This window comes from Pelodiscus sinensis, chromosome 8 (genome assembly GCF_049634645.1).
Source record: "Pelodiscus sinensis isolate JC-2024 chromosome 8, ASM4963464v1, whole genome shotgun sequence".
Classification (NCBI taxonomy): Eukaryota; Metazoa; Chordata; order Testudines; family Trionychidae; genus Pelodiscus; species Pelodiscus sinensis.
Window position 1 is genome coordinate 38,651,778 of NC_134718.1, and position 26,476 is coordinate 38,678,253.

Consider the following 26,476-nt stretch of genomic DNA (forward strand, 5'->3'; position numbering starts at 1 on the left):
GTTGCCACTTCTTTAAACAAAAGGAAAAAGCCAGCCAATATTGACTCCATGGGGATTTCACTAGCAGAGATGTATGTGCTTAGAAGCAGGCCTGCAGAGAGGGAGGGTGGGAAAGGCAACTACCTCAGGGCCTGGCAATTCAAAGGTGCCCATGTCTCTCAGTCACTGCTACTCTGGCAGAGGTGGTGACCAGAGCCCCTGGCCTTTTAAATCAGCACCAGAGTAGGGATATAAAATCCTGTTTAAAATGTTAACTGGTTAAACTACATATTTAACCAGTTAATCAGACTGCTGTGTTGCACCACGGGTGGGGGGGCTGTTTCAACTGTGTCAGGTGCCAGTTAACCAGTTACCCAAGTAAGCATGCAGGTGAGGCAAATCCTTACTGGGTAACCACTTGACCCTTTACCAGATCCCCAAGCGGTGTGCTCCGGATGGTGCTGAGGGCTGGAAGGGATGTGGTGCACGTCCAGGCAGTGCTGACAGCTGGCTTCCCCCAGTTCCCCCTTCTCTGACCAAAGCTCTGCCCCTTGCAGAGCATGGCGCTGGGTCCCCGCCCCTTGCCTAGAGGCCTAGTGAGTCTGTTGGCTCTTCTGCTTATAGGGTTGTCAACAGCAGATCAGGGGTGAGAGAAATGTAAATTTTGGACTTGGACCCCTAAAGTGGCAGTTGGGCACATAAATCCCTTTGTGGATTTAGCCTTTAGGAACCTATGTCCCATTTTCAAAAGTTACTCAGACTGTTAAGCACTTAATGTTTCTTCTCGATGTTAAAATTCTTTACTTACTGGCATGCTTATATTTCTATGTTCTTTTAATGAGAGGCCAAGTTATAGGTGGTGTGATTGGGACTCGATTACAATCACATTGCTCTCTCGTTCAGCATGCAAGTATATGACATAAAGGATATTCAGCAGAGGAGCTGTGTGTTTCTATGCAGGTTATAGTCTTCTACCCGGTTACAATATGTATCACAAGCCAACTGAATCTTCTGTGCCACAACACTGCTTTAAGGCCTGACAAGTAAAGCTAATGTTGACAAGTATAAAAGTTGACATGATAATTTTCCTTTTTCTGAAATGCCAAATACATTCCCTTCCTCCACTAAACATTTGCTCATATTTTCTTTCTCTCTGCATCCCCCTGTTTTCTTTCTCTCTGCATTAAAGGCTGTAGAACAGGTTTTGCAGTGTTGGAATCAACACATTTCAATAGGAGGGCAAATAAAGGTTGTTCCGGTAGCATGGGGTATTGCTATAATCCTACTGTCATGTCCATTGTTGATAGATCAAACAAGAAGTCTCAATATCATTTCTGAGCATAGGTTCTCCGAATGAAACAATGTTTTCTTCCCAGTTGTGCAGTACCTAGCTATTTTATTGATCTGTAGACTGCTTGCTATTACGTTCACTAAATTTGCCTTGGGTTTAATTGTGCGTAGGGTTCACTGGGATTGATTCAGAGTATGAGAAACCAGAATCATCTGAACTAGTGTTGAAAACAAATATTGCTACTGTGAATGAATGTATCCAGCAGGTTGTAGAGCTGCTACAAGCACAAGTGAGTAGTTTTGAACCAAAAAATTCCTGCATTTTGTAAAATATATTTTCCAATGTAGGCCTTTTGGTATATTTTGTTTAAAAATTAATGTGTTAATGACCATGCTTATTTCTTTTCTGTATAGAACATTGTTCCCAAAACCATGATGAACGATGTTCTTGAACTGTTTGTACCTGAAAATCAGATTGGCCAGGTCCGAGCTGAGGCTAATATGCTGCCTACTTTAGAGATTACCAAGGTAGGAGAATAAAGAAAGTGGCAATGTGTAGTATGATAAATCCTTTTATCAAAGTACTGTACAAGTTACAATATAGACATCTCCAAAGTGTGTGGAGCCCTGATTATTGCAAATCCTATGACTAGTGCAAGTCCTACTGCTACACAAATGTGAACGGTTCAAGGGTTACTAAGAGTTTAAAATAAATAAAAAGCAATACAACAGCATGCAAATTATTCAGTACTGGCTACACCAGCGTTTTCCAAACTATGGGCCGCAGCCCAATACTGGGCTACGGGAAAAAAATACCAGGCCTCAGTGTGGCTGCCAGGGTGTTCCGGGCTCCTGGACTGACCATGCAACGCCAGGTCCCACAAGCCCTCAGCTGCACTGGGTGGATGCAGCCGTATGTTTCAGGCTCCCGGCAGAAGCATAGTCAGGGTTACCAGGTGAGCTCTTATTTCTGGCTGCGGAGAGGGGGGGGGGGGGTTGGATATGGGCCGCAGGGAAGCAGGGTCAGGGCGATGGAGCTGCCCAGGGGAGATAGGGAGGGGAACCGCCCGGCAGAAGCAGGGCTGGCCGGGAGGGTGGGAGCAGTGGGTCTGGCCAGGGCGAGATCGCGGGGGGGACGGGACCGGCTGGCGGGGGCAGTGAGGCTGGCTGGGGAACCGGCCGGTGGAAGCAGGGCTGGCCGGGGGGGGGGGGGGGAGAGGCGGGAGCAGTGGGGCTGGCCGGGAAAGATGGTTGGGGGTGGGGAGAACCGACCAGCAGAAGCAGGGCTGGCGGGGGCAGCAGGGCTTGCAAGGGGAGATCGGGAGAGAATCTGCTGGTGGGGACAACGAGGCTGGGGGGGGGGATGAGGGTGGAAATTGGCCAGCGGGGAGTGGATAGTTCAGGGCGCATGCAGATCATAGAATCATAGAATCATAGGACTGGAAGGGACCTCGAGAGGTCATTGAGTCCAGCCCCCCACCCTCAAGACAGGACCAAGCTCCGTCTACACCATCCCTGACAGATGTCTATCTAACCTGTTCTTAAATATCTCCAGAGAGGGAGATTCCACCACCTCCCTTGGCAATTTATTCCAATATTTGACCACCCTGACAGTTAGGAATTTTTTCCTAATGTCCAATCTAAACCTCCCTTGCTGCACTTTAAGCCCATTACTCCTTGTCCTGTCCTCAAAAACCAAGAGGAACAAATTTTCTCCTTCCTCCTTGTGACACCCTTTTAGATATTTGAAAACTGCTATCATGTCCCCCCTTAATCTTCTTTTTTCCAAACTAAACAAGCCGGCTACGTCTACACTGGCCCCTTTTCCGGAAGGGGCATGTAAATTTCACTAGTCGTCGTAGGGAAATCCGCGGGGGATTTAAATATCCCCCGCGGCATTTAAATAAAAATGTCCGCCGCTTTTTTCCGGCTTTTAAAAAAGCCGGAAAAGAGCGTCTAGACTGGCCCCGATCCTTCGGAAAAAGTGCCCTTTTCCGGAGGCTCTTATTCGAAGTAGGAATAAGAGCCTCCGGAAAAGGGCACTTTTTCCGGAGGATCGGGGCCAGTCTAGTCGCTCTTTTCCGGCTTTTTTAAAAGCCGGAAAAAAGCGGCGGACATTTTTATTTAAATGCCGCGGGGGATATTTAAATCCCCCGCGGATTTCCCTACGACGACTAGTGAAATTTACATGCCCCTTCCGGAAAAGGGGCCAGTGTAGACGTAGCCGCCCAGTTCATGAAGCCTGGCTTCATAGGTCATGTTCTCTAAACCTTTAATCATTCTTGTCGCTCTTCTCTGTACCCTTTCCAATTTCTCCACATCTTTCTTGAAATGTGGCACCCAGAACTGGACACAGTACTCCAGCTGAGGCCTAACTAGTGCAGAGTAGAGCGGCAGAATGACTTCACGAGTTTTGCTTACAACACACCTGTTGATACAACCTAGAATCATATTTGCTTTTTTTGCAACAGCATCACACTGTTGACTCATATTCAACTTGTGGTCCACTATGACCCCTAGATCCCTTTCCGCCATGCTCCTTCCTAGACAATCGCTTCCCAGATCCTGAATAAAAATGTAAAAGCAGTGCCTTTTAAATATCCCCACTGCTGACAGTGAGGTTTAAAGGCACTACAATAAGTCAGAATGGAGAGAACCTGGTGCACTCACCATCTGGAATGAGAATACAGATAAAAAATTCCAAAGATGGTGTCGGCTTTCTGAAAATAAATGAGCCCCTTTTCGATACACGATGTGGTGGTGCAGGGTTTTATTGGATTACGCTGGTTCTGCTGGCAGAAGCAGGGCTGGCGGGAGGGGTGGGGGCAGTGGGGTTGTCTGGGAAAGATGGGGGCGGGTCGAGAGAACCAACCGGAGGAAGCAGGGCTGGCATGAGCAGCAGGGATGGCCGGGGGAGATCAGGAGAAGCGGGGGAGAACCGCCAGGCTGGCAGAGGGTCGGGGTGAGTGGGGATGGCTGGGCGGTGGGGAAGCAGGGGAAGAGAATCAGCCAGCAGGGAGTGGGACTGATCCGGGCGCATGCAGATCCTGGGGCGCTGCCCATCCTGAGCATGGTCCGGGTGAAGCATGAAGGAGTCTGGTCTCCTAAATTCCATTTTACCACCCCCGAGTAGTTGTGAACTGCCTGGCTGGTGGACACACTCACACAGCATGTGTTGACCAGCCAGGAAGTTGGCAACTACAAACAGATACACATAATAATAATAATAATAATAAAACGTACCTAATTAGAAAATACCGGACATTTTCTATGTCCGGTATTTTCTCAATTTGTTTCCGGACAGAACCCTCAAATACCAGACTGTCTGGTACAAAACTAAACACCGGGCAACCCTACCCCTCCTTGCACCCTCACTCTTAGCCAGATACCCTACCACAAATCAGCTCCTTCTCCCGCCTCCTGGCGTGCCCGTGCGGTTTTGGGTTCCCCAAACCCTGGCCCGGGTTGGGAGGAGGATGCAGCGAGTGAAATAATGAAAATTTATTCAGTTTCTTTTTTTTATGTGATTTTATATTTTTGGGCTGCAAAAAAAATACTGGAAAAAACACACACGTTCCAACTAAAGTAAAAGTTTGGGAAACCCTGGTCTAGCCAGCTTTCTATCCATCTTACAGTCCATTTATCCAATCCATATTCCCTTAACTTGCTGGTAAGAATATTGTGGGTTGCCATATCAAAAGCTTTGCTATAGCTGGCCGTGGGGACTTTGGGAGGACCAAAACCAACATATTTGCGTATTCCTCTTTTGCTTAATGATATGCAAATATGCAAATGGATGTTACCGGTCCTCCGAAAGCTCATGAATGGATTTACTGGTCCCTGTGTCAAAAAATTTGGGAACCCCTGGTCTACGCAATATTTTCCCACTTGTTATATTTTCTTTTCAATATTGATAAATCCTGTACCACTAAAGTAGCATCATTAGTATTTAGATGCCTTGCTCCTGACATTATAACAGCTTGTTAAATGAAATTGAAGACTCTGAAATCCAGACTTAGTCTGTTTATTCAAATTAAAGTTATAGAACTGATTCTTATGGTAACTTTTATCTTCTAAATACTGTAAAAATTTCCAGAGATACATGTATTATGTATAGAAATATAATTTTATACTATATCACATAATTGCAGTAAAACACAGTTAAACTTACACAATAAGATTTTCAAACAACAGCATATATTTCATGATCTAAACATTTAAAAATCACTCTGTTAGTATTATTTTTAGCCAATTTGTCTTTCAAATAAAATTGAAAAATTGATTATCTCTAAGGCTGTGTCTAGACTACATGCCTCTGTCGTCAGAGGCATGTAAATTAGACACATAGGCAAAGGTAAATGAAGCCGCGATTTAAATGATTTACATTTACATGGCTGTAAATCATTTACATTTACATGGCTGCCGCGCTGAGCCGACAAACAGCTTATCAGCTGTTTGTCTGCTCAGCGTGCTAGTCTGGACGCTCCCCTGCCGACATCAAAGCCCTTTGTCGGCAGCTCCGTTATTCCTCGTGGGACGAGGTTTACCGGGCTGCCGACAAAGGGCTTTGATGTCGGCAGGGGAGTGTCCAGAGTAGCGCGCTGAGCGGACAAACAGCTGATCAGCTGTTTCTCGGCTCAGCGCGGCAGCCATGTAAATGTAAAATGAAGCCGCGATCATTTAAATCGCGGCTTCATTTACCTTTGCCAAAACAACAAATCTACATGACTCCGTCGACGGAGTCATGTAGTTTAGACGTACCCTAATAGATATTGGGATTACAATTTTTTTGTATTGAAATGGAACTGAGATTGTTTTAAAGAATTTACAAAATGGACAGATATTTGTGTATAGCCATTATCATACCATATAACTTGCTGTATTTTTGCTATGGCCTTTGTGCATCATGACATTTAAATAAATATTGTGGTCAAAATGTTCATCTGGGCTCAGCCTGGTTTCTTATATTGGACACATTTTGTCTCTGCAAAATGGCACCCATTCCTTTTGTGACTTCTCATGAAGTACAGGAGCAAGTGTTAACATCACTGAAGCAAATTATTATGTAGAGATGCACGGGAGGTGAAGATCCCTGCTTAACAATCTTAAAAAGGGGGAAAAAACAATTTGGGAATCTTTCAGAATGATGTGTTTATAAATGTACTATATTAAATAAACGTATTTATTAAGTACATAATCCACAAGACTGTTCTTAGATTTATTTATCCTTCAGTTCTATCTTTGAAGTATTATCTGGTAATACAAATAATATCTGGTTCCTTTTTTCAGTTGGATCTACAGTGGGTCCAAGTCCTGAGTGAAGGCTGGGCAACGCCACTGAAAGGATTTATGCGAGAGACACAATATTTGCAAGTTATCCATTTTAGCACCCTGAGAGATGGTATGATTTCATGCGCCTGATATATAATTTTTTTTAAACTTCCAAACAGCCTTAAAAATTGTGTGAAAAGTTTAAATTAAATATGATAATTGTCAATTATATACCAAAGACTAATTTACACTGAATGTTTAATTCCTCTCTTGATGAATGTGGCACCTGAGCAAACAGCTCTATAAAGAACAATGGTGATGGCAAGTGGGTTCATTTAACTACATGAAAGAGTATAAAAGCTGATAGTCTATTTTATAATGGAATGGCCCTCAGTGCCACATACACTGACATTCATTATTAACTAGCAGTTCAAATATTTGAATACCATTGTGTAAACTTTTCCTGCTCAGTCGTACTGGAATTAAATATAAATGCATTATCAAGGCTAATGTCTAAGGAGATTGACAGATTGTGTTTGTAATCCCAGTAGGAAACAAGACGTGTACATGGAGAAGAGAAACCTGTATATGTTTTCAGATTATATTTTTATGTCTTCTTGCTTAAAAGTATAAGCAGAGACCTGAAATTTCAGCTCTCATTAGCAATGTTCTGAATGGCTAATCTTCCTCATTTTTGGAAAAGGTAATCAAAGGGATTGTAGTGAAGGAACTAGAGTTATATATTGGTCTAGTCTGGAAATAGTAGACGGATCAATCCTTGATTTTAGATGTGGGTTTAGTAACCTAACCATACATGCAGTTAAAATGTCCATGTTGATTTTGTTAGATCTTTTAGCAGTTGTTGACATAGTTGACCATAAAGTTTTATTGACAAGAAGGTTTTTGAGAGTGTTGGGGACAACTTTCTGGGAAAAGTTCTGGAGGAACAACTAGGTCTCGTGCTCTTCTTGACCTGCTGCTCCCATACAAGGAATTGGTAGAAATAGTAGATGGCAACCTGGGCAACAGAGACCATGAGATGGTTGGGGTCAAGATTCTTATAAAGGGAAGAAAGGAGAGCAACGCAGTATGGACCCTGGACTTCAGAAAAGCATACTCCTTCAGGGAACTGGTGGGCAGGATCCCCTGGGAAGCTAAAATGAGGGGGGAAGGAGAGGTGACTATATTGTAAAGAAGTCTTATTGAGGGTTCAGGAACAAACCATCCCAATGTGAAGAAAGAAAAACAAATATAGCAAACAACCAGCTTGGCTTAACAGACAAATCTTAAGGGAGTTTAAACACAAAAAGGAAGCTTACAAGAAATGAAAACATGGACAGATGTCTAGAGAGGAGTGTAAAATATTGCTCAAGCATGCAGGGGTGTAATCAGGAAGGCCAAAGCGTAGTTGGAGTTGCACTTAGCAAGGGATGTGAAGGGTTTTTATAGGTATGTTAGCAACAAGAAGAAGGTCAAAGAATGTGTAGGACTCTTAGGCTATGTCTACACAGCAGTGTTATTTCAGAATATTTACACACAAGCAGTTATTTCGACATAATGTCAAAATAATGTTGAGCAGGAAAACTGCTTACTCTGACTCCTGTAACCCTCATTGTATGCAGAGTAAGGGAAATGAGGGGAAGAGTGCTTTATCTCTAAATAACTGCTTTCTAGACAGCACCAAAAGTCGAAATAAGCTATTTTGACTTAAGCTATGCAATTAGCACAGCTCGAGTTGCATAGCTCATTTTGAGTTTAGCCCTGCTGTGTAGACATGCCCTTACTAAATAGAGAAGGCAACCTAGTGACAAAGCATGTGGAAATAGCTGAAGTACTCAAAGCTTTTTTTGCCTTGGTCTTCTCAGAAAATGTCAGCACCCACTTGCCATCACCACAACCAGCTGCAGTAGGCGGCACTGTCTAGGAAGGAGGTGAGCAGCCCACAGTGGTAGAAGAACAGGTTGAGTACTGTTTAGAAAAGCTGGACATACACTAGTCCATGGGGCTGGATCTAATGCGTCTGAGGGTGCTGAGAGAGATGGCTGATGTGATTGCAAAACTATTGCCTATTATTCTTGAAAACTCATGGCAATCAGGGGAGGATCCAAACAACTGGAAAAAGGCAAATACAATTCTCATCTTTAAAAAGAGGAAGGAAGAGAATCTGGGAAACTACAGACTGGTCAGCCTCACCTCAGTCCCTGAAAAAATCGTGGAGCGGGTCCTCAAGGAATCCATTTTGAAACACTTGGAGGAGAGGACGGTGATCAGGGAATAGTCAACGTGGATTTACCAAGGACAAGTCATGTCTGACTGACCTATTGCCTTTTATGATGAGATAATTGTCTCTGTGGATATGGGGAAAGCAGTAGATTTGATATACCTTGATTTTAAAAAGGGTTTTGATACGGTCTCCCACAGTATTATTGCTAGCAAGTTAAAGAAATATGGATTGCATGAACTATAAGGTGGATAGAAAGCTGGCTGGACCGTCAGGCTCGAAGGGTAATGATTTATAACTTGTTGTCTAGTTGGCAGCCACTATCAAGCAAAATGTCCAAGGGTCAGTCCTGGGGCCGGTTTTATTCAACATCTTCATTAATGATCTGGATGAAAGGTTGGTTTGCACCTCGGGGGAAATGATTATTCCCTTCTATTCGGAACTGGTGACGCCATATTTGGAGCCTTGTGTCCTGTTTTGAGCCCGCTCCCCCGCCCCCACTACAGAAAGGATGTGGACAAATTGGAGAATCCAGCACAGGGCAACAAAATATATTAAGGGTCTGGGATGCATGACTTATGAGCAGAGGCTGAGGGAACTTGGCTTATTTAGTCTTCAGAAGAGAAGACTTGAGGGTGGACTTGATAGCAGCCTTCAACTACCTGAAAGGAGGGAGGGTTCCAAAGAGGATGGAGCCAGGCTATTTTCAGTGATGGCAGATGACAAAACAAGGAGAAATGGTCTCAAGTTGCAATGGGGAAGGTCTAGGTTGGATATTAGGGAGAACTATTTCACTAAGAGGCTGGTGAAGCACTAGAATGGGTTGCCTAGGGAGGTGATGGAATTTCCATCCTTGGGTTTTTTAAGGACAGGCTTGACAAAGCCCTGGCTGGACTGATTTAGTTAGGTCCTACATGACCTCCTGAGGCCTCTTCCAACCCTCATCTTTTATGATTCTATTACAGGCAGTCCCCGGGTTACATACAAGATAGGAACTGTAGGTTTGTTCTTAAGTTGAATTTGTATGTAAATCGGAACTGGTACATATTAGTCCTTTATTCTCAAGCTGAGGTGTCTGCTGAGAAAAGCCGCTCCGCGTCTCCCTGGTCTGCTGGAGCGGTGCTAGCTTCGCGTCTCCCTGGTCTGCTGGGGGGAAGCAGCTAGTGCGGGGTTGCCTCATCCCGTTTGTAAGTAGGGATCCGATGTAAGTCGGATCCATGTAACCCGGGGACTGCCTGTACTTGCTTTTGGAAGCTTGAGAGAATGGCTGGAAATAGTGAATCTGATCTTTCCTCTCTGAGGGTATGTCTACACTAGAAAGTTAGTTCGAACTAACAGACGTTAGTTCGAACTAACTTTCCTATGCGCTACACTAGCGCTCCGCTAGTTCGAATTTGAATCGAACTAGCGGAGCGCTTAGTTCGAACTAGGTAAACCTCATTTTACGAGGACTAACGCCTAGTTCGAACTAGCTAGTTCGAACTAAGGGCTGTGTAGCCCTTTAGTTCGAACTAGTGGGAGGCTAGCCCTCCCCAGGTTTCCCTGGTGGCCACTCTGGCCAACACCAGGGAAACTCTATGCCCCCCTCCCGGCCCCGGACCCCTTAAAGGGGCACGGGCTGGCTACGGTGCCCGTGCCAGGTGCAAGCCTGCCAGCACCCAGCTAGCAGACCCTGCACCTGGCACGGCACAGAGCCACCCACCCGATGCCCCCCAGCCCACCCCCTCTTGCCGGGACCAGGCTGGCGGCTCCCGGGAGCTTGCCCTGGACCGCAAGAGGCGGGCACCTTCCTGGGCTAGTGCGGACATCGTGGACCTCGTCCACGATCTCCGCACTAGGCACAGGAAAGTGGCCGTCTAGGGCAGGAGAGCTGCCAGCCTGGCCACCCAGGACCAGGTGTGAATGAAAATCAAGGGGGTCCACTGAGACCCCCGACACTGAGCCCTGAGCTTACAATGGCCGTCCTGGGTCAGACCAAAGGTCCATCTAGCCCAGTAGCCTGTCTGCCCACAGCGGCCAACCCTAGGGACCCTGGAGGGGATGGACCGAAGACAATGACCAAGCCATTTGTCTCGTGCCATCCCTCTCCAGCCTTCCACAAACTTTGGGCAGGGACACCACTCCTACCCTCTGGCTAATAGGACTCCATGGACCCAACCTCCATGACTTGATCTCACTTCCCTTTAAACTCTGTTCTAGTTCTAGCCTTCACAGCCTCCTGCAGCAAGGAGTTCCACAGGTTAACTATTTGCTTTGTCAAGAACAACTTTCTCTTACTAGTTTCAAGCCTGCTACCCATTCCTTTCCTTTGGTGTCCTCTAGTCCTTCTTTATGGGAACTCAGGAAGAACTTTTCTGAATGCACCCTCTCCACCCAACCCCTGCTTTTACAGACCTCTATCCTGTCCCCCCTCCGTCTCCTCTTTTCTAAGCTGAACAGTCCCAGTCTCTGTAGCCTCTCTTCATCTGGGACCTGTTCCCAACCCCTGATCATGTTAGTTGCCCTCCCCTCTCCCAGCCTTTCTCTTCCCCTCTCCCACCTCCTTTTCCCAGTCTCCCCCAGTTTTTTTCAATAAAGACAGAGTCAATGTTGGAAGAAACGTTATCTTTATTTTGTACATCAAGAAGAAGGGGGGCTAGGGAAGGGCAAGTGGAAGGAGGTGAGGGAGGAATGGGGTACGAGCCCCCGATGGGGAGGACTGGGCTGGCTCTGCGGGCTTCTGGGGGTGGAAGCTCTCCTGCAGCCCCCCAATTACTCCCTCTCCCCAGATGGCAGCCTGCGGCAAGTGCAGCCGGGCTGATGGCCGAGTGGTGTGATGTGCCCAGTGTGGGCACTCAGGGCACTCCAAGCCAGAACTTCTTTGCAAGCGGGGCACCCCTTAGAACTGTGTGTCCGGGGTGGGGGTCGGGACCCTTTAAGCGCAGCCCTCGGCTAGCCTGAGACAGTATCTCCATGCTCTAAGTCCTCCTTTTATGCCCTGCCGGCACTGCTTCCGGCCATCATTAAGCCCTGTTCAGAGTCCACTCAATGTGGACTTACTAGTTCGAACTAGCAAAACGCTAGTTCGAACTAGTTTTTAGTTCTAGATGCGTTAGTTCGAACTAGCTTAGTTCGAATTAACTAATTCGAACTAAGTTAGTTCGAACTAGCGCTGTAGTGTAGACGTACCCTGAGTCCCAAATCTAACACCCTCATTAACTCACTTTCACTGACTGAGATGAGTTGCAGAATAAGGTACTTTTCAAAATAAATAGGGAATGAAACATCAGACCCTGACAGAAAGGCTGCTAATTAATAGTGACTCTTCTACTGTGAAAGATTCCATATGTGGAGTCCTGCATTGTCACCACTCCTGTGCTGTGTGTACCTACCACAAACGTTTTGATCTGCAGCATCACAAATATGCAGGTGACCCAAAACTATGCTTCCTGTTAATCAAACCCACAACTTTAGTCTTTCTGATGATCCCAGTGCCTGACAAGCTAATATGATTTCATCAATATTTATGGTCGGCTTTGTGAAACAAAAGTGATGAAGCTGAGAATAGGGCATATGGTGTAGTCAATACAGTTTGCAGTCTAAAGATCACATTGCCATAATCCTTGCTTTGGATTTCCTGGTGACTTTGGTAGCCACAAGGGCCATTTACAACTGCTGATAGCTGTAAATCTTTCCCTCTGGACCTTGCCACAATAATCCAGACCCCTGTAGCATCCAAGTTGAACTACTGTTTTGTTGTTCCACATGAAACATCATTAGGTTCAAATGCAGTAGCTCACCTCTTGCGTGGTAAGTCCCATTGTGGGTTTCTAGCACTAATGCTTAGTTGCTTGTACTGAATGCCTGTTTTGTTTTGCTGTTCATACTGTTGTTTTGTGTAGAGATCCTAACTGGCTTGGGACCCACCTATTGCAGCTCTTGGTTTTTGCATTATGTGCATTAACCTCTCCAAAACAGGCAGCAAAGGTATTTTCAGATCCCATGCCAATGGTATCTGCTGTCCTGGTTGGTCTGAGTTTGATGGTCGTTGTGTATCTGTTGCTCTGGCTTTTGACTAAAATTTTGATAGCAGGAAGTCAGATTCTCTGATTTTCTTTCCTTGCAAAGCCCTTATTTCTTTATTAATGGTTGTATTTAATGATGCAAAGTGGTTGGGTGCAGAGGCAGTGGTCACCATTATATGTTCCTAACCAACAATTTGGGACTAGATTTAAAAAAATAAAGATTCAAGTTCATTTGTAGAAGTGGGTTTTGCCCATGAAAGCTCATGATTATATATATTTTTGTTAGTCTCCAAGGTCTACAGGACTATTCATTGCTTTTAAAGTTACAGACTAACATGGCTACCCCTCTGAGACAAAAAAAGTGGGAAAATCAGTCTGTCTTATTAGCATGGAGTTTGAACCCGTAGCCTGGAACTGATCAAAAGCTGGTTATGGCTCGAAAGGATGCAGTCAGAATAAAGTGAGCAGTAAAAGCATTGGCACTGACATGTCCAAGTTCCTGTTACCAGGTTTTACTAACAGCAATACATTTTGAGTCCCATAAATTTTCAGTAATAAATCACATATTTACATTCTAGTAATTGGGATATGTAGAAAATGTCATGGAACTTACCTTCAAATGGTTCGGTTAGTACATAAGATATGTAAATGAAATCAGTGCCACACAGATTTATTGCATGATGCTGTTCTCCCCTTTAAAGATGAGATGTCGTGTGTTCCAAAATTATTGGGACAGTCAAAAAATAACACTATTTGGACAGCTTGAAAACTTGGTCAGAAATTTGAGGTTTCAACAACATGAATTTCTTTGTGACAAGTGTCTGCTTTCTGCGGAAAACAGAGTTTTTGTTGAAAAAACAAGTTTCCAGCTCAAAATGTTTGTTTTATGCAGAACCAACCGCCTCCAATTTTCTTTCAGTTCTACTAATGAATGATTTTGAGTAGGGATGTTAGATAGTGATTATTGAATAGTTGTGTAACCACACAAAATATTATTGGTTACACAACTATTCAGTAGCCGCTGAGGATGGGGCCGGCAGCCAGTGTACTTCCAGTCCCAGTCCTGGGGAGCCCCCTGCCACTCTACACAGCTGCCTGTGTATCAGAGGTAGCAGTGTGGGGTGACAGCAGCCTCTGTCTGCAGGGGGGCCAAACTCCCCGTGGACAGAGGCTGCACCTGCATCCCAGAAAGCAGCCTCTCTCTGTGGTGAGCTTGGGCCTGCCATGGACAGAGGCTGCTAAACAGCAGCCTCCCCTACCCTCCTCACCCACTGCTGCCTCTGATAGAGGCAGCATCGGGATGGGGGGTCAGCACACAAAAAGAACCAACTTAAAAGCTAGCTCCCCACATGTATTGGCTCCTGCCTGTCCCCCCGCCTCCCACTGTGCTGCTGCCTCTGTATCAGAGGCAGCAGCACTGGGTGTGTGTGTGTGTGGAAAGAGGCTCGTGTGAGCCAATACATGCAGGGAACTGGCTTGAAAGCTGGTTTACTGCGTATATCAGCTTCTGCCTGCCTCCTTCACCCTCCATGCTGCTGCCTGTCTATGAGCGGCAACAGTGCTAGGGTGGAGGGAGCAGATGATTACAAAGATCCTGTGCTCATGGGGAGTCGGTTTAAAAGCCAGTTCCCCACACAACACCAGCTCCCCCCCTTGCTGCCTCCGTTATGGGGGGGGGGAGATTGCATATAGTTGATAAGATTAACTGATAAACCTAGGATTATTGATTAATCTTGTACTTGACTACATGTTGACATCCTTACTTTTGAATGCATGCTGTCAGCACACAGAACTTGGATTGTGTTACATGTTATGTATATATTTTTGAAGATTTTAATTATGGAGAAGCTATACACATTTGACATTTTGGGGAAGAAATACAATGTGTTATGACAACAGGTAGCGAATTAAATATATAGCACTGAATTGTTCAGAGCAAGACTTATGTTGATAGCAAAAAAGGAAAAAAATAGTCTTGAGAGTGCAAGAAAATATAACTAAAATTATGCAACAATTATGTTTGAAGTTTCAGAATAATTTAGTTCCTGAACATTATTTTTGGGGAAGTAAAAAACATAGGTATTAATTATTTTTTTATTCCTCTAGGAAAGGGTATAGTTGGTATAGCTCTGGTTGGTATGTATTTAATTATTTTCCAGATAGTATGGAAATACAATCAGACATTTTAATATAAATTATATAAAATGCCATAGAAAAATAAAGTCTAAATTAGATTACTGGAACTGGCACCAAGTTGTTTATGATCCAACCGGCTATACATAATATCAGACTTCCAATACACTATTAACTGGGTCCATGAGAATTCTAATCATATAACTTTGCAAGTTGTATTTGCATATACCATAAGTGACTGTTGTTGTGTGTGTTGTAATTAAAGCTGGAATACAATAACCCAAATTGATTTATTTAAGAAATTATTCAATGTTTTACTTTGAGTATTGGTTGAAATAAATAGACCTGATATGGGGGTGCACTTTTGATTTTTTAAACACACTTCTGAATAATTTGTGAAAGCAAGTTTCAGTCAGAGAGATTTAAACAAAAGGAAATTTACCTGTTGGATCACACATGACTACATCTTAGTATCTGATTGTGCATGAAGCTAATTTAAAATGGCTACATAGATGAATGATAAACATTTTATAAAAAAATAAAATAAAACATGGCAAAATCTACATAGTATTAAAATCATTAGATGAAAATCTCCAGGATGCTAAATCAGCAAAGTATTTAGAAAGATCTCAAAAATTCTATATGGCATGAGTTTTATCTTATTTGTCAAACCAGAATGAAATAATTTGTGTAAGATGGCCAAATAATCACTTCACAGTTACAACTGCTAAATTGTTTAATGATTCTTTCTTATGAATGTTAATTCTTATAAGGAAATACTAGGTCTATTTCCAAGCAAAAACAGGGGGTGGGAAAACCTCAGAGTAAAATCAGTATTGCCATGTGGTTAATTGAATGAGGTCATTAGACCAGTTGTTCGAGTGTCTTTGATCATTCGTACAGTCATCGGTTAGGACTTCCTCTTTCAAGACATTTTCCAAAGAGCCATTTATCTGTGCATGTGTGTATGTATAATGAATTAGCCCTTTTAAGTATATTAAAATATTGTGGTGCTCTCATCTTAGATGGCGTTATTAACCTGAGCATTCCCATTGTGCTCCCTGTTGCTACGGAAGATAAGAAACGGTTGGAGGGCTGCATTGCATTTGCACTTGATTATAATGGCCAAAGGATAGCAATCCTCAGAAATCCAGAGTTCTATGAACACAGGAAGGAGGAGCGCTGTGCGCGCGTTTGGGGGACGACTTGTGAGAAGCACCCACATGTCAAAGTAAGTGTGTTAGTAATTTCCCTATTTGCAATAATAAGTCTTGAGGAATTAAAAACTAAGAAAACCTGTAAAGGCCTTGGGTAGAGAGCAGGGAATAGTACATTTCCCATTAGCACTAAACATTGTGTTTTTGTACTCTCTCAAAGTAAAATGCAAGGGACCATTCATTGGAAAAGATTTCATTAGGATTGAAGGGAGCATTGTTTTTTTGCTTTGTAAATAGTCCTTGAACCTCATGTTTATTGATTAATGAGAGAGAGCAGTTTATGCCATCAAGCTTATGGAACTCAATCAGATGCCTGGGGTAAGGGTAAGAATAGAACAGTGCAAAAAAAGCTGGGATGTTTTCTACAAAAGCTCATTACCTATATAAGTACAGGTGTTTTTTTTAGCTTAAACATGATCACATTTATCTAATACTTCAGCTCCTTATATTTCCATGAATCAGTGGTTTGGTTTTCTCTGTTATGCCACTCAGCATTCTACCACTACAAATCAATGGCTCAGAGCTGGAATAACTGATAGAGGCATGAAACAAAATATTATTAAAATGAATTTTGAATAGTGTTTTCTATTTCTTTTTACTGATTATAGAAGGTTTTTTTTATTTTTTCTTTACTCACCTCTTCTGTACTAAAATATAAATAATAATTTTATTAGTATATGTTTGCTTAAAATGAAAACTCAAGTTTGACTGTCTATCTTCAAAAATGTCATATATTTTGATTTTAGCAAGGCTTTTGACAAAGTCCCACATGACATTCTCGTGAGCAAATTTAGAGGAATGTGGTCAATCTGAAATTATTATAAAGTGAGCAATAACTGATTGAAAGACTATAAGTAAAAAGTAGTTATCAATGATTTGCTGTGACAACGAGATCTATCTAGTATTGTCCCTGAGGAGTCTGTCTTGCTGTTGGTACTATTCAGTATTTCCATTAATAGTTTGAGTAATAAAGCAAAAAATATAGTATTAAATCCACAGATTACACCAAGCTAGGAGGGTTGCAAGTACTTTGGAGAACAGAATTAGAATTCAAAACAATCTTGACAAATTAGTCTGAAATCAAGAAGATGTAATTTAGTCTATACTTAAAACATTACAGCAGCACACCTGTACCACTCACTACTTCTGTACCACTGAAGAGCTTCAGTGAAGATGCTGCCTACTCTGACAGGAGGGGTTCTCCTGTTGGGGTAGGGGCAATCCACTTCCCTGAGAGGCAGTAGCTAGGATGATGGGGAAATTCTCCCATCAACTTAGCACTGTCTAAATTGAGGATTAGATTGGTTTAACTGCATTGCTCAGGGTTGTGGATTTTTCATGCCCCTGAACAATGTAGTTATACTGACCTAATTTCCTAGTGTAGAGCAGGCCTCAGGAAAGACGTGGGCAAAGTACTTCACTTAGGAAGGAAAAAAATCAAAGCTCTAACTACAAAATGGTAAATAACTAACTATAACTAGGCAATAGTACTGCTGAAAAAGATCTGGGAGTTATAGGGTATTAGAAATTGAATGTGAGCCAACAATACGATGCAATGGTAAAAAAAAAGGCTAATATTCAGGGATCTGTTAACAGGAATGTATACGTAAGGCACAGGCAGTAATTGTACTTCTCTGTGAAGCCTTGGTGAGGCCTCAGATGCATTACAGTATCCAGTTCTGGGCACCAAACTTTAAGAACTACGTAGACAAACTGGAGAAAGTTCAGAGAAAAGCAACAAAAGTATAAAAGATGTAGAAAACATGACCTTTGAGGAAAGGTTAAAAGAACTGGACATGTTTAGTCTTGAGAAAAGAAGCCTTCAGGTAGGGCCAGAGAAAGGGGGTGGGGGGAGTGGAGACTGCTAGCAAGTTTTTAATATGTTTAGAGTTGTTATAAAGAGGGCATATTCAGTGGAGATGGAAAAAACTGATGGTAGGACAAATTGTAATGAACTTAATCTGCAGTAAGGAAGATTTAGATTTAGATATTAGGAAAAGTTTTCTAATTATATAGACAGTTAAGTACTGAACTAAGCTTCTAAGGCAGGTAGTGAATCCCAATAATTCTGGAGATTTTTAAGAGCAGGTTAGACAATCAGTTCTCAGGGATGGTCTAAGTAAACTTGGTTCTACCTCAGCACATGAAACTAACTTAGATGACCTGACAAGCTTTCCTCTAACCCTGCAAGGAGATAAATTCTTAGGTTAGATGCAGCCATGCAGTAAGTCACTGGCAGTTGCACTGTGTAGGAGTTTACTGAAAGATAAAATAAATACAAAAGTTTTAGTATTTAGCAGAAATCCAATGACTAATATGTGTGTGTGTGTGTATGTGTATATATATATATATATATATGATTTGTAGATGGTGATGGAAAGTGGGAATTGGTTGGCTGGTGGTGATCTTCTTGTGCTAGAGAGAATAAAATGGAATGATGGGCTGGACCAATACCGCTTGACACCACTGGAGCTCAGACAGAAGTTTAAAGAAATGAATGCTGGTGAGCCAATGACTTTGTGATATTATACCCTCTTCACAATCTCAGCTGGGATAGTGCCTAATTATCCTTATTCTCTTTAGCAAAAAAATCCTAATTTTGATACAATGGAGCTGAAGCTAGATAATTTCTTGCTAGTTAATTTTCAGCATGCAAACTTCAGATTGAACCTTTCTAGTCCAGCACTCTCTGCTCCAGCAACATCCATGGTCTGGCATGATTTTAGTTAGCTGGATATCCACTTATCATGGACGTGACTAAGTTTCCCATGGTCCCATAAAATTTGTTTATAGCCACCTGTCCTGACTCTTAGTGTTCTGTGCTACTATTTAGCTGTAATTTACCCCTACATGTCTTCTAATAAGAGCCTAGTAAGCAGTGGAAGTGTTGGTAATGCTACTAGACAATATTGACCTCCTATGGTTTGGCCAACTCCCTGATTCGGCACCAGTCAGGTCCTGAAGAAGGTTCTAATAGAGTTGTTCCTGTTGCACATGCATAAAGAGAAAATTAGAAATTTCACAGACTTCTTGAATTGAATTATTTCACTGAGGTTGATCAAAAAGTATGTGAATAGCTAATAGTTCTCTTTATTATCAGCCCCAAATGAATTCCTACTGGAGATGTAAAAATAAGACTTGGTTTAGTTATCTCTTCTAAATTTCTGCATCTAATAATAAACATCTTCAAGGATTGGCTGTTTTCTCATCATAGTGTAGATAGAAAATATTCTTAGTAACACTAAATAATAATTTGAGTGTATTAGTGCTATATAGATGAAGTGTCACTATAAATCACAGGCCTGTCATAGAATTGTTTGTTGTTTGTGCCGAACTGTCTAATGCTGTTTTCTTCCTGCCACTGGGATTGTTCTCTTCCCAAATAAGAAGGATGAGAGAATGGAACCTATGGCACCCACAAGACAGCACTTTCTTGGCAGGTGAAGAGAGTTGCTATATCAAAACACCACTATGTTAGTGCCTGGAAAGCTTCACCAACGTTAGAGAGGCCAGATGGATGAGGCGATATCTTTATTGGACCAACTTCTGTTGGCGAAAGAGACAAGTTATTCAGCTGTACAGAGTTCTTCTTAAGATCTGAGAAAGGTACTCAGAGGGTATGTCCATAGAGCAGTTACACAGCCTGGGCTGATCTGGGCCAGCTGACTCACCCTCCCACCCCACATGGTCCTAGAACCTGGACGGCAGCCTGAGCCCAGATACCTATACCACAGTTGAAACATTCCCTTTGTCCAAACCCTATGTGCCTGTGTCCATTGGCATGAGCCAGCTGCGGGTTTTTAATTGCAGTGTACACATACCTAAATACAAGGTGGCGTTGAATAGATTGTTTAACCTAAGTAGTTAACATGTATCCTAAGGGACCATTCAGGATGAAGTGGCCTATTAACACCTCTGCAGTTACAAGACAAAAAAGGATTAGTAGGTTATAGAAGGTTGCAATAAGCCATAAATCTGGTTTCTCTCTTTAGTCCACAATTTTTAGTGTTTACTAAAGTTATAAATTTAGGCTCATCTTTTGAAAGTGTTGGGCAGGAACAAAGACTGAGAGGCCAGATATAGAGAGACTATTTTGTTCACCCAGGAGTAAGATGGTGTTTTTGTCATTTAACATTTTTTGTGAGAGCTCAGTGATTGTTTCCTTTCACCCACAGTTATTATTGAGACATTTAGTGCAATGGATGAGCCCCCCAACATGTTGCGATAAGCATGTGGTCGACTCACAGATCTTGAAAGAATTGTTGAGGGGCAGGAGGGCTTGATCATTAGCAGCAGTGAAGATATATCTGAAGGTTTTGCCTCTATTATTCTGGTGGGATCTGGTGCTGCTTTAGGTTGATATGTCCTGGTTGGTGGGGACCTTGCCTCTTATGAGACGCTAGGTGAGGTTGGCGGTTGTTCAAAGTCCAGAAGACGGGGTTCAGGAATTGCTTTCAGGATAGAGTCGTAGAATCATAGAGCTGGAAAAGACCTCAGAAGGTATTAGTCCAGCCCCCTGCTCTAGGCAGGACCAATCCCAACTAAATCAACCCAGACAGGGCTTTGTCAAGCCGAGACTTAAATACCTTTAGGGATGGAGACTCCACTACTTCCCTAGGTAACCCATTCCAGTGCTTCACCACTCTCCTAGTGAAATAGTTTTTCCTAATATCCAACCCGGACCTCTCCCACTGCAACTTGAGACCATTGCTCTTTGTTCTGCCATCTGTCACCACTGAGAACAGCCTTTCTCCATCCTCTCTGGAAGCTCCCTTCAGGAAGTTGAAGGCTGCTATCAAATCCCCCCTCACTCTTCGCTTCTGCAGACTAAACAGACCCAACTCCCTCAGCTTCTCCTCATAGGTCATATGCTCCAGCCCCCTAATCATTTTGGTCTGCCTCTGCTGGACCCTCTCCAATGTGTCCACATCCTTTTTGTAGTGGGGGCTCAGAACTGGACACAATACTCCAGATGTGGCCTCACCAGAGCTGAATAAAGGGGAATAATGACATCTTTGGATCTGCTAGCAATGCTCCTCTTAATGCAACCTAATATGCCATTAGCCTTCTTGGCTACAAGGGCATACTGTAGACTCATATCCAGCTTCTCATCCACTGTAACCCCCAGGATGTAGTCTCCATCCAGTATAGGTTGTAACTGTTCAAAGATACCCCATGGGCTTCAGGGTGGAATTCATCTGGTTGGGGGAGCTTTTTTTCCCTCTTTATGGAGCAGGTTCTGTTGGGTGTATTTGGGTAGCATGTTTCGTGTTGCAATCTACTTCTCTGGTGGACTGTCCTTGTTTGTTGAAGCCAGTTTTAAGTTTTGTATGGTGTGTACCCTAGACTTTTATCCTGGCTACATCACTGCAATCACCAAAACATGTCCATACTGAGGAGAGAAGTTCCATGAGTCACCTCCCACTTTGCATAAAATATTTGACCTTGTTTTGTAAGGCAGACGATGCTTTTATTGAAGATTTTCTAGGCTCCCTAAACATTTTATTGAACTTTGAAAACAAATATTGTCAGGAGGAGCGTGTTTAGAGGATGTGGTATAGATTGGAAATACACTCGTTAATGACAGATGAAAAATCCATTGGACTCAGTGTGATGATATAACCAAGATCAACCGCAGAGAAAATGTGCACAATGAAAAGATTTCACAGAGTACTTAAGAAGCATGATACATGTGTAATTTAAATATAGCAACCTTTCCAAGTGAAGATAAAGTTGTTTATTTTGCTTTCTTGTTCTGTGTTTGTGCAGCACCTAACACAGTGGGATTCTGGTCCATAGCTAGGGCTCCTAGGCACTATGATAATACAGATAGTCCATGCAAACAACAAAATCAGGGAACATAAACAGCAGAGATTGTCATAATTTGATGCTCATGACTTACATAGCATATAAATGTACTTACTGTTAGGTGTTCGGATTAATGTAGTTATCAGACTTATGACACTATTCTGAATCTTTCTTTCTTAGATGCCGTATTTGCATTTCAACTGCGCAACCCTGTGCACAATGGGCATGCTCTGCTTATGCAGGACACCAAACGCCATCTTCTGGAAAGAGGCTACAAACATCCTGTGCTTCTGCTGCATCCTCTAGGAGGCTGGACCAAAGACGATGATGTACCACTAGAGTGGCGAATGAAGCAGCATGCAGCTGTGCTTGAGGAACATGTCTTAGACCCAAAGTCAACTATTGTTGCAATCTTCCCCTCACCCATGTTATATGCGGGTCCAACAGAGGTAATGTATTTTTAAGTACCAACCAACACCCTGCAATATTCGCAGAATTTTAAATAAGGCTTTATTCAGAGATGTGACTTAGAAATGACATCTGAGATTCCATATTAATTCTTCATCAATAGATGCGATATCACGTTTGCTTACAGTCCAAGTCTGATAAGATTTGCTAATTGACAGGATTAAAAGATCAGACCAGTATCTGAAAAAGTCCAGAAATATGTGTATATTTGTCTTCATACATCATTTGATTAGATTTTGCTATACTGGGTCTGTAACTTGGTAAACTTGATTTTTGGACATAACCTACACACATATGATTGAAAAACAGGGAGCACATTAGAGCCATTTTTATTTAGTTACATACATTTTCCTTCACTTGTGCTGGTCTGTGTTGTAGCTGCATTTGATACAAATAAAAATACAAATTTTTACCAAAATAATTAAAAAGCAGACTTCCTAAGTGATAAAATTGTCCTATTCCTCTTTGAAAACCTGTGCGTTACTCCAAAGCATCAGTGGTTGAGAGACTTTTTAATGTCATACAGTACGTTTACATATTTCCTTCAATGTTCTTCGCATGAATGCACCTTTCTTGTATCATCAAATTAGCCAGGGTTCAAATTTTTAAAAGGTGAGATCCCAACCCAAGAGACACTTAGGTGTTATGTTAGCTTTACTTTATCTTGGCACCTGTAGGTCTCTAGGCCTGGGATGGTCTCTCTGACCTCTTAGAGAAGCTGGGGCAACTCTCACATGCAACCAAGATTATGGAAGTTCTTAGTGGCCCTAATAGATAGAGGAATTAATATTATAGTAATTAAGGATTAATTTCCCATTTCCCCAGAGGCTCCAATTAGCCAGTCAGCCATACTTAAGTTATGGCATATATTCAACTATTAGTAAATAAAGACACTTGAAGTGTGTTCACTTTACAGCTTTCTTTGGTTATGGCCTCTCAGTTTTCAGGAATTATTTCACTTCTGGATCAGAGAGCAAATGACCTCACAAACTCTAACAGCTGTAAAAACAGAAAAAAAGTTTCCCTCTCTACAGTTTCCACTTGATGCTTCCTTTGCTCAATTTGGCCACATCTACACTGCAGCACTATTTCATGTCTTTAGAGTGTGCCATTATTTCGAAATGTAATGGTCTCGCTAGTCTGACATCCCTGTAAACCTCATTCCATGAGGAATAAGGGACATTTCAGAGTAGTGATTTATTTCTAAATAAGTGCTGTGTAGACAGCACCAAATTTCAAAATAAGCTATTTCGAAAGTGACTTGAAATAAGCTATGGGATTTGCGTAGCGCAAATTGTGTAGCTTATTTTGAGCTACAGGTGCAGTATAGATGCACTCTCTTTGTCCAATTTCATTTTATTGATGCAGAGGAAGTGAAAGCAGTGGTAGAAGAAACTGAAGTGGATAAATCAATAATCAGAAACAACAAACAGTCTGCTGAAGAGTGTTATTCTTTTAATTCTGTACAAATAAAGACATTGCCTAACTTTTAAACATTTCATATTAAAGCAAGACAAAAACTGCACCAATAATGGAGTTTGGATTGTATCATCACAGGTTCAGTGGCACTGTAGGGCTCGAATGATTGCAGGAGCCGGTTTCTACATCGTGGGCCGAGACCCTGCTGGCATGCCCCATCCAGAGACCAAGAAAGATTTGTATGAGCCCACACAAGGAGGAAAGGTCCTTAGCATGGCACCAGGACTGGCCTCTGTGGAAATCATTCCCTTCAGAGTTGCAGCATACAATAAAGTAAAAAAGGCCATGATATTCTACAATCCAGAAAGGTAACACACTGAATGATAACTTGCTTTGAAGTAGCCTGTGTATTTAATATATTTAATGTTTCTTAGCAGAAGAAAGGAAAAGTTTTGTTTTGTTATTGATAAGTTGGTTGTAAATTAAATAAAAGAAGTAAGGGATGAAAAGTCCTAGGTAAGGAATCTGTTCGCCTGCCAACACCCAAGACAAAGTAATTAGTGCATGTGAAACTAACACCGTGCTTGATCTTCACCAAGAAAGTTAAGAAATTAATACTTAGGAAACAACAGTGGAAATATTCTTCTTTATTTTTAGAAAAAAGTATTTTATATTTATTTTCACTATTATATTGTATTATTGGAGCTTTTTTGATAGAGGTCCAATTGCTTCTTGCTGCTGCTGGTGAATATGCACATGAAGATAAAGATTTGTGCAATAGTGTTTATAAAGATAATGAAGTGGCCAATTGACTGATTTTCAGAATAAATTCTGGGGATAACAGAAAAAATAAATTTGAAAAGATTTGTCTTTGATGCATTTTAGGTGGATTAAATGTTCTGATTTCATCCATATGTCTGTTCTGTGTTAGGCACGAAGAATTTGACTTCATCTCTGGAACACGCATGAGAAAGCTTGCTCGGGAAGGTGAAAATCCACCTGATGGGTTCATGGCTCCAAAAGCTTGGAAAGTCTTAACTGAATACTACAAATCATTGGAAAAAAATAATTAATTCTACTTTCCCTCAAAAATATTGGCATTAAGAGTGAACACTAACTGATTGATTTACTGTATTAATGATCACTTATTTTGCATTTTCAATATCCTAATGGTAGGATAGAAGAGGGTCAAACTGTTTTTGAATGTACTTTGGCCTGGCCTTCGCCCACTTAGCCTTGGTCTACACTAGGGAGTTATTTCGAAATAACCCCCCTTATTCTGAAATAGTAAGTGGAGCGTCCACACTAAAAAGCCCATTATTTTGAAATACGAGGCTGGTTATTTCAAAATCTGTACTCCTGCCTTCCTTGGGAAATAAGTTTATTTCGAAATAGTTATTTTGGGAGTTGTTATTTCGAATTAAGTTATCTTGAAATAATTTCCTAGTGTAGACATGTCCTAAAATATTGAGAATTTTCCTTTCAACCTCAAAGGGAATAGCAGCAGGTCTGTTATTTATAGAAGAATATGGCTCTATATGACATTTTCCAAAGCAACATTAGAACTGGCCAGTTGGACATCTTTAGTGATGTCATAGTAGTGGTACAACAACCACCAGAAGTGCAGTTTGACCTTATTGCCATGACATAATTATGTATCCCTTATGCTCTTTAAATCAGTTACAAACAGAAAATAGAAAATAAATTATTTGCTATATTTTCCTTATTATTTAAGATGTCCGTGTTTTGGAATAGGCAGAAGGATTTTCTTTAGTACACTACATGGCTACGTCTACACTGGCCCCTTTTCCGGAAGGGGCATGTAAATTTCATGAGTCGTCGTAGGGAAATCCGCGGGGGATTTAAATATCCCCCGCGGCATTTAAATAAAAATGTCCGCCGCTTTTTTCCGGCTTTTAAAAAAGCCGGAAAAGAGCGTCTACACTGGCCCCGATCCTCCGGAAAAAGCGCCCTTTTCCAGAGGGTCTTTTTCCTACTTTGAAGTTGGAATAAGAGCCTCCGGAAAAGGGCGCTTTTTCCGGAGGATCGGGGCCAGTGTAGACGCTCTTTTCCGGCTTTTTTAAAAGCCGGAAAAAAGCGGCGGACATTTTTATTTAAATGCCGCGGGGGATATTTAAATCCCCCGCGGATTTCCCTACGACGACTCATGAAATTTACATGCCCCTTCCGGAAAAGGGGCCAGTGTAGACGTAGCCCATGGGTTTCTGTTGTCCACTATTCTTGCTAATGCCTCTTACTTGCTCTTACTTAAACTTGGACTTTTCAGTCAAGAAAATGAATGAACTTTATTGCAGCTTCACATTCAGCTTTTTAGATAAAGGACACACTGTAAAGCTGACCAGCTTGAGTGCCATGATGAGGATGGGAGAAGTGGTGCTTTACCCTTTTTGAGTCCTACATTGGGGGCTTCAGTGACACTTTCCCTCCCCACTCAGAACTAAGGGGGGAAGCTGGCTTGCTTTGGCTGCAGGAAGCTGTACTAGCAGATTAGATTCCTCTCACTTCCTGGCTGTGTCTAGACTGGCCAGTTTTTCCGGAAAATCAGCCGCTTTTCCAGAAAAACTTGCCAGCTGTCTACACTGGCTGCTTGAATTTCTGCAAAAGCACTGACTTCCTACTGTAAGGGTATGTCTACACTACCCTCC

The 26,476-nt window shown here is 42.2% G+C and overlaps 1 protein-coding gene across 1 annotated transcript in view; it reads left to right on the plus strand.

Annotated features, from left to right (window-relative positions):
* PAPSS2 (3'-phosphoadenosine 5'-phosphosulfate synthase 2) overlaps positions 1-25,663 on the plus strand; it is a 78,822-nt gene extending 53,159 nt beyond the window's left edge. Inside the window, 10 exon segments of the mRNA XM_075935081.1 lie at positions 1,441-1,559; positions 1,684-1,797; positions 6,559-6,670; positions 14,872-14,901; positions 15,924-16,129; positions 18,483-18,618; positions 22,104-22,372; positions 23,949-24,178; positions 24,742-24,877; positions 24,879-25,663. Of these exon segments, the coding sequence (XP_075791196.1) occupies positions 1,441-1,559; positions 1,684-1,797; positions 6,559-6,670; positions 14,872-14,901; positions 15,924-16,129; positions 18,483-18,618; positions 22,104-22,372; positions 23,949-24,178; positions 24,742-24,877; positions 24,879-24,914 (1,388 nt within the window). The 3' untranslated portion in view covers positions 24,915-25,663.
* The last annotated feature ends 813 nt before the right edge of the window (positions 25,664-26,476 follow it).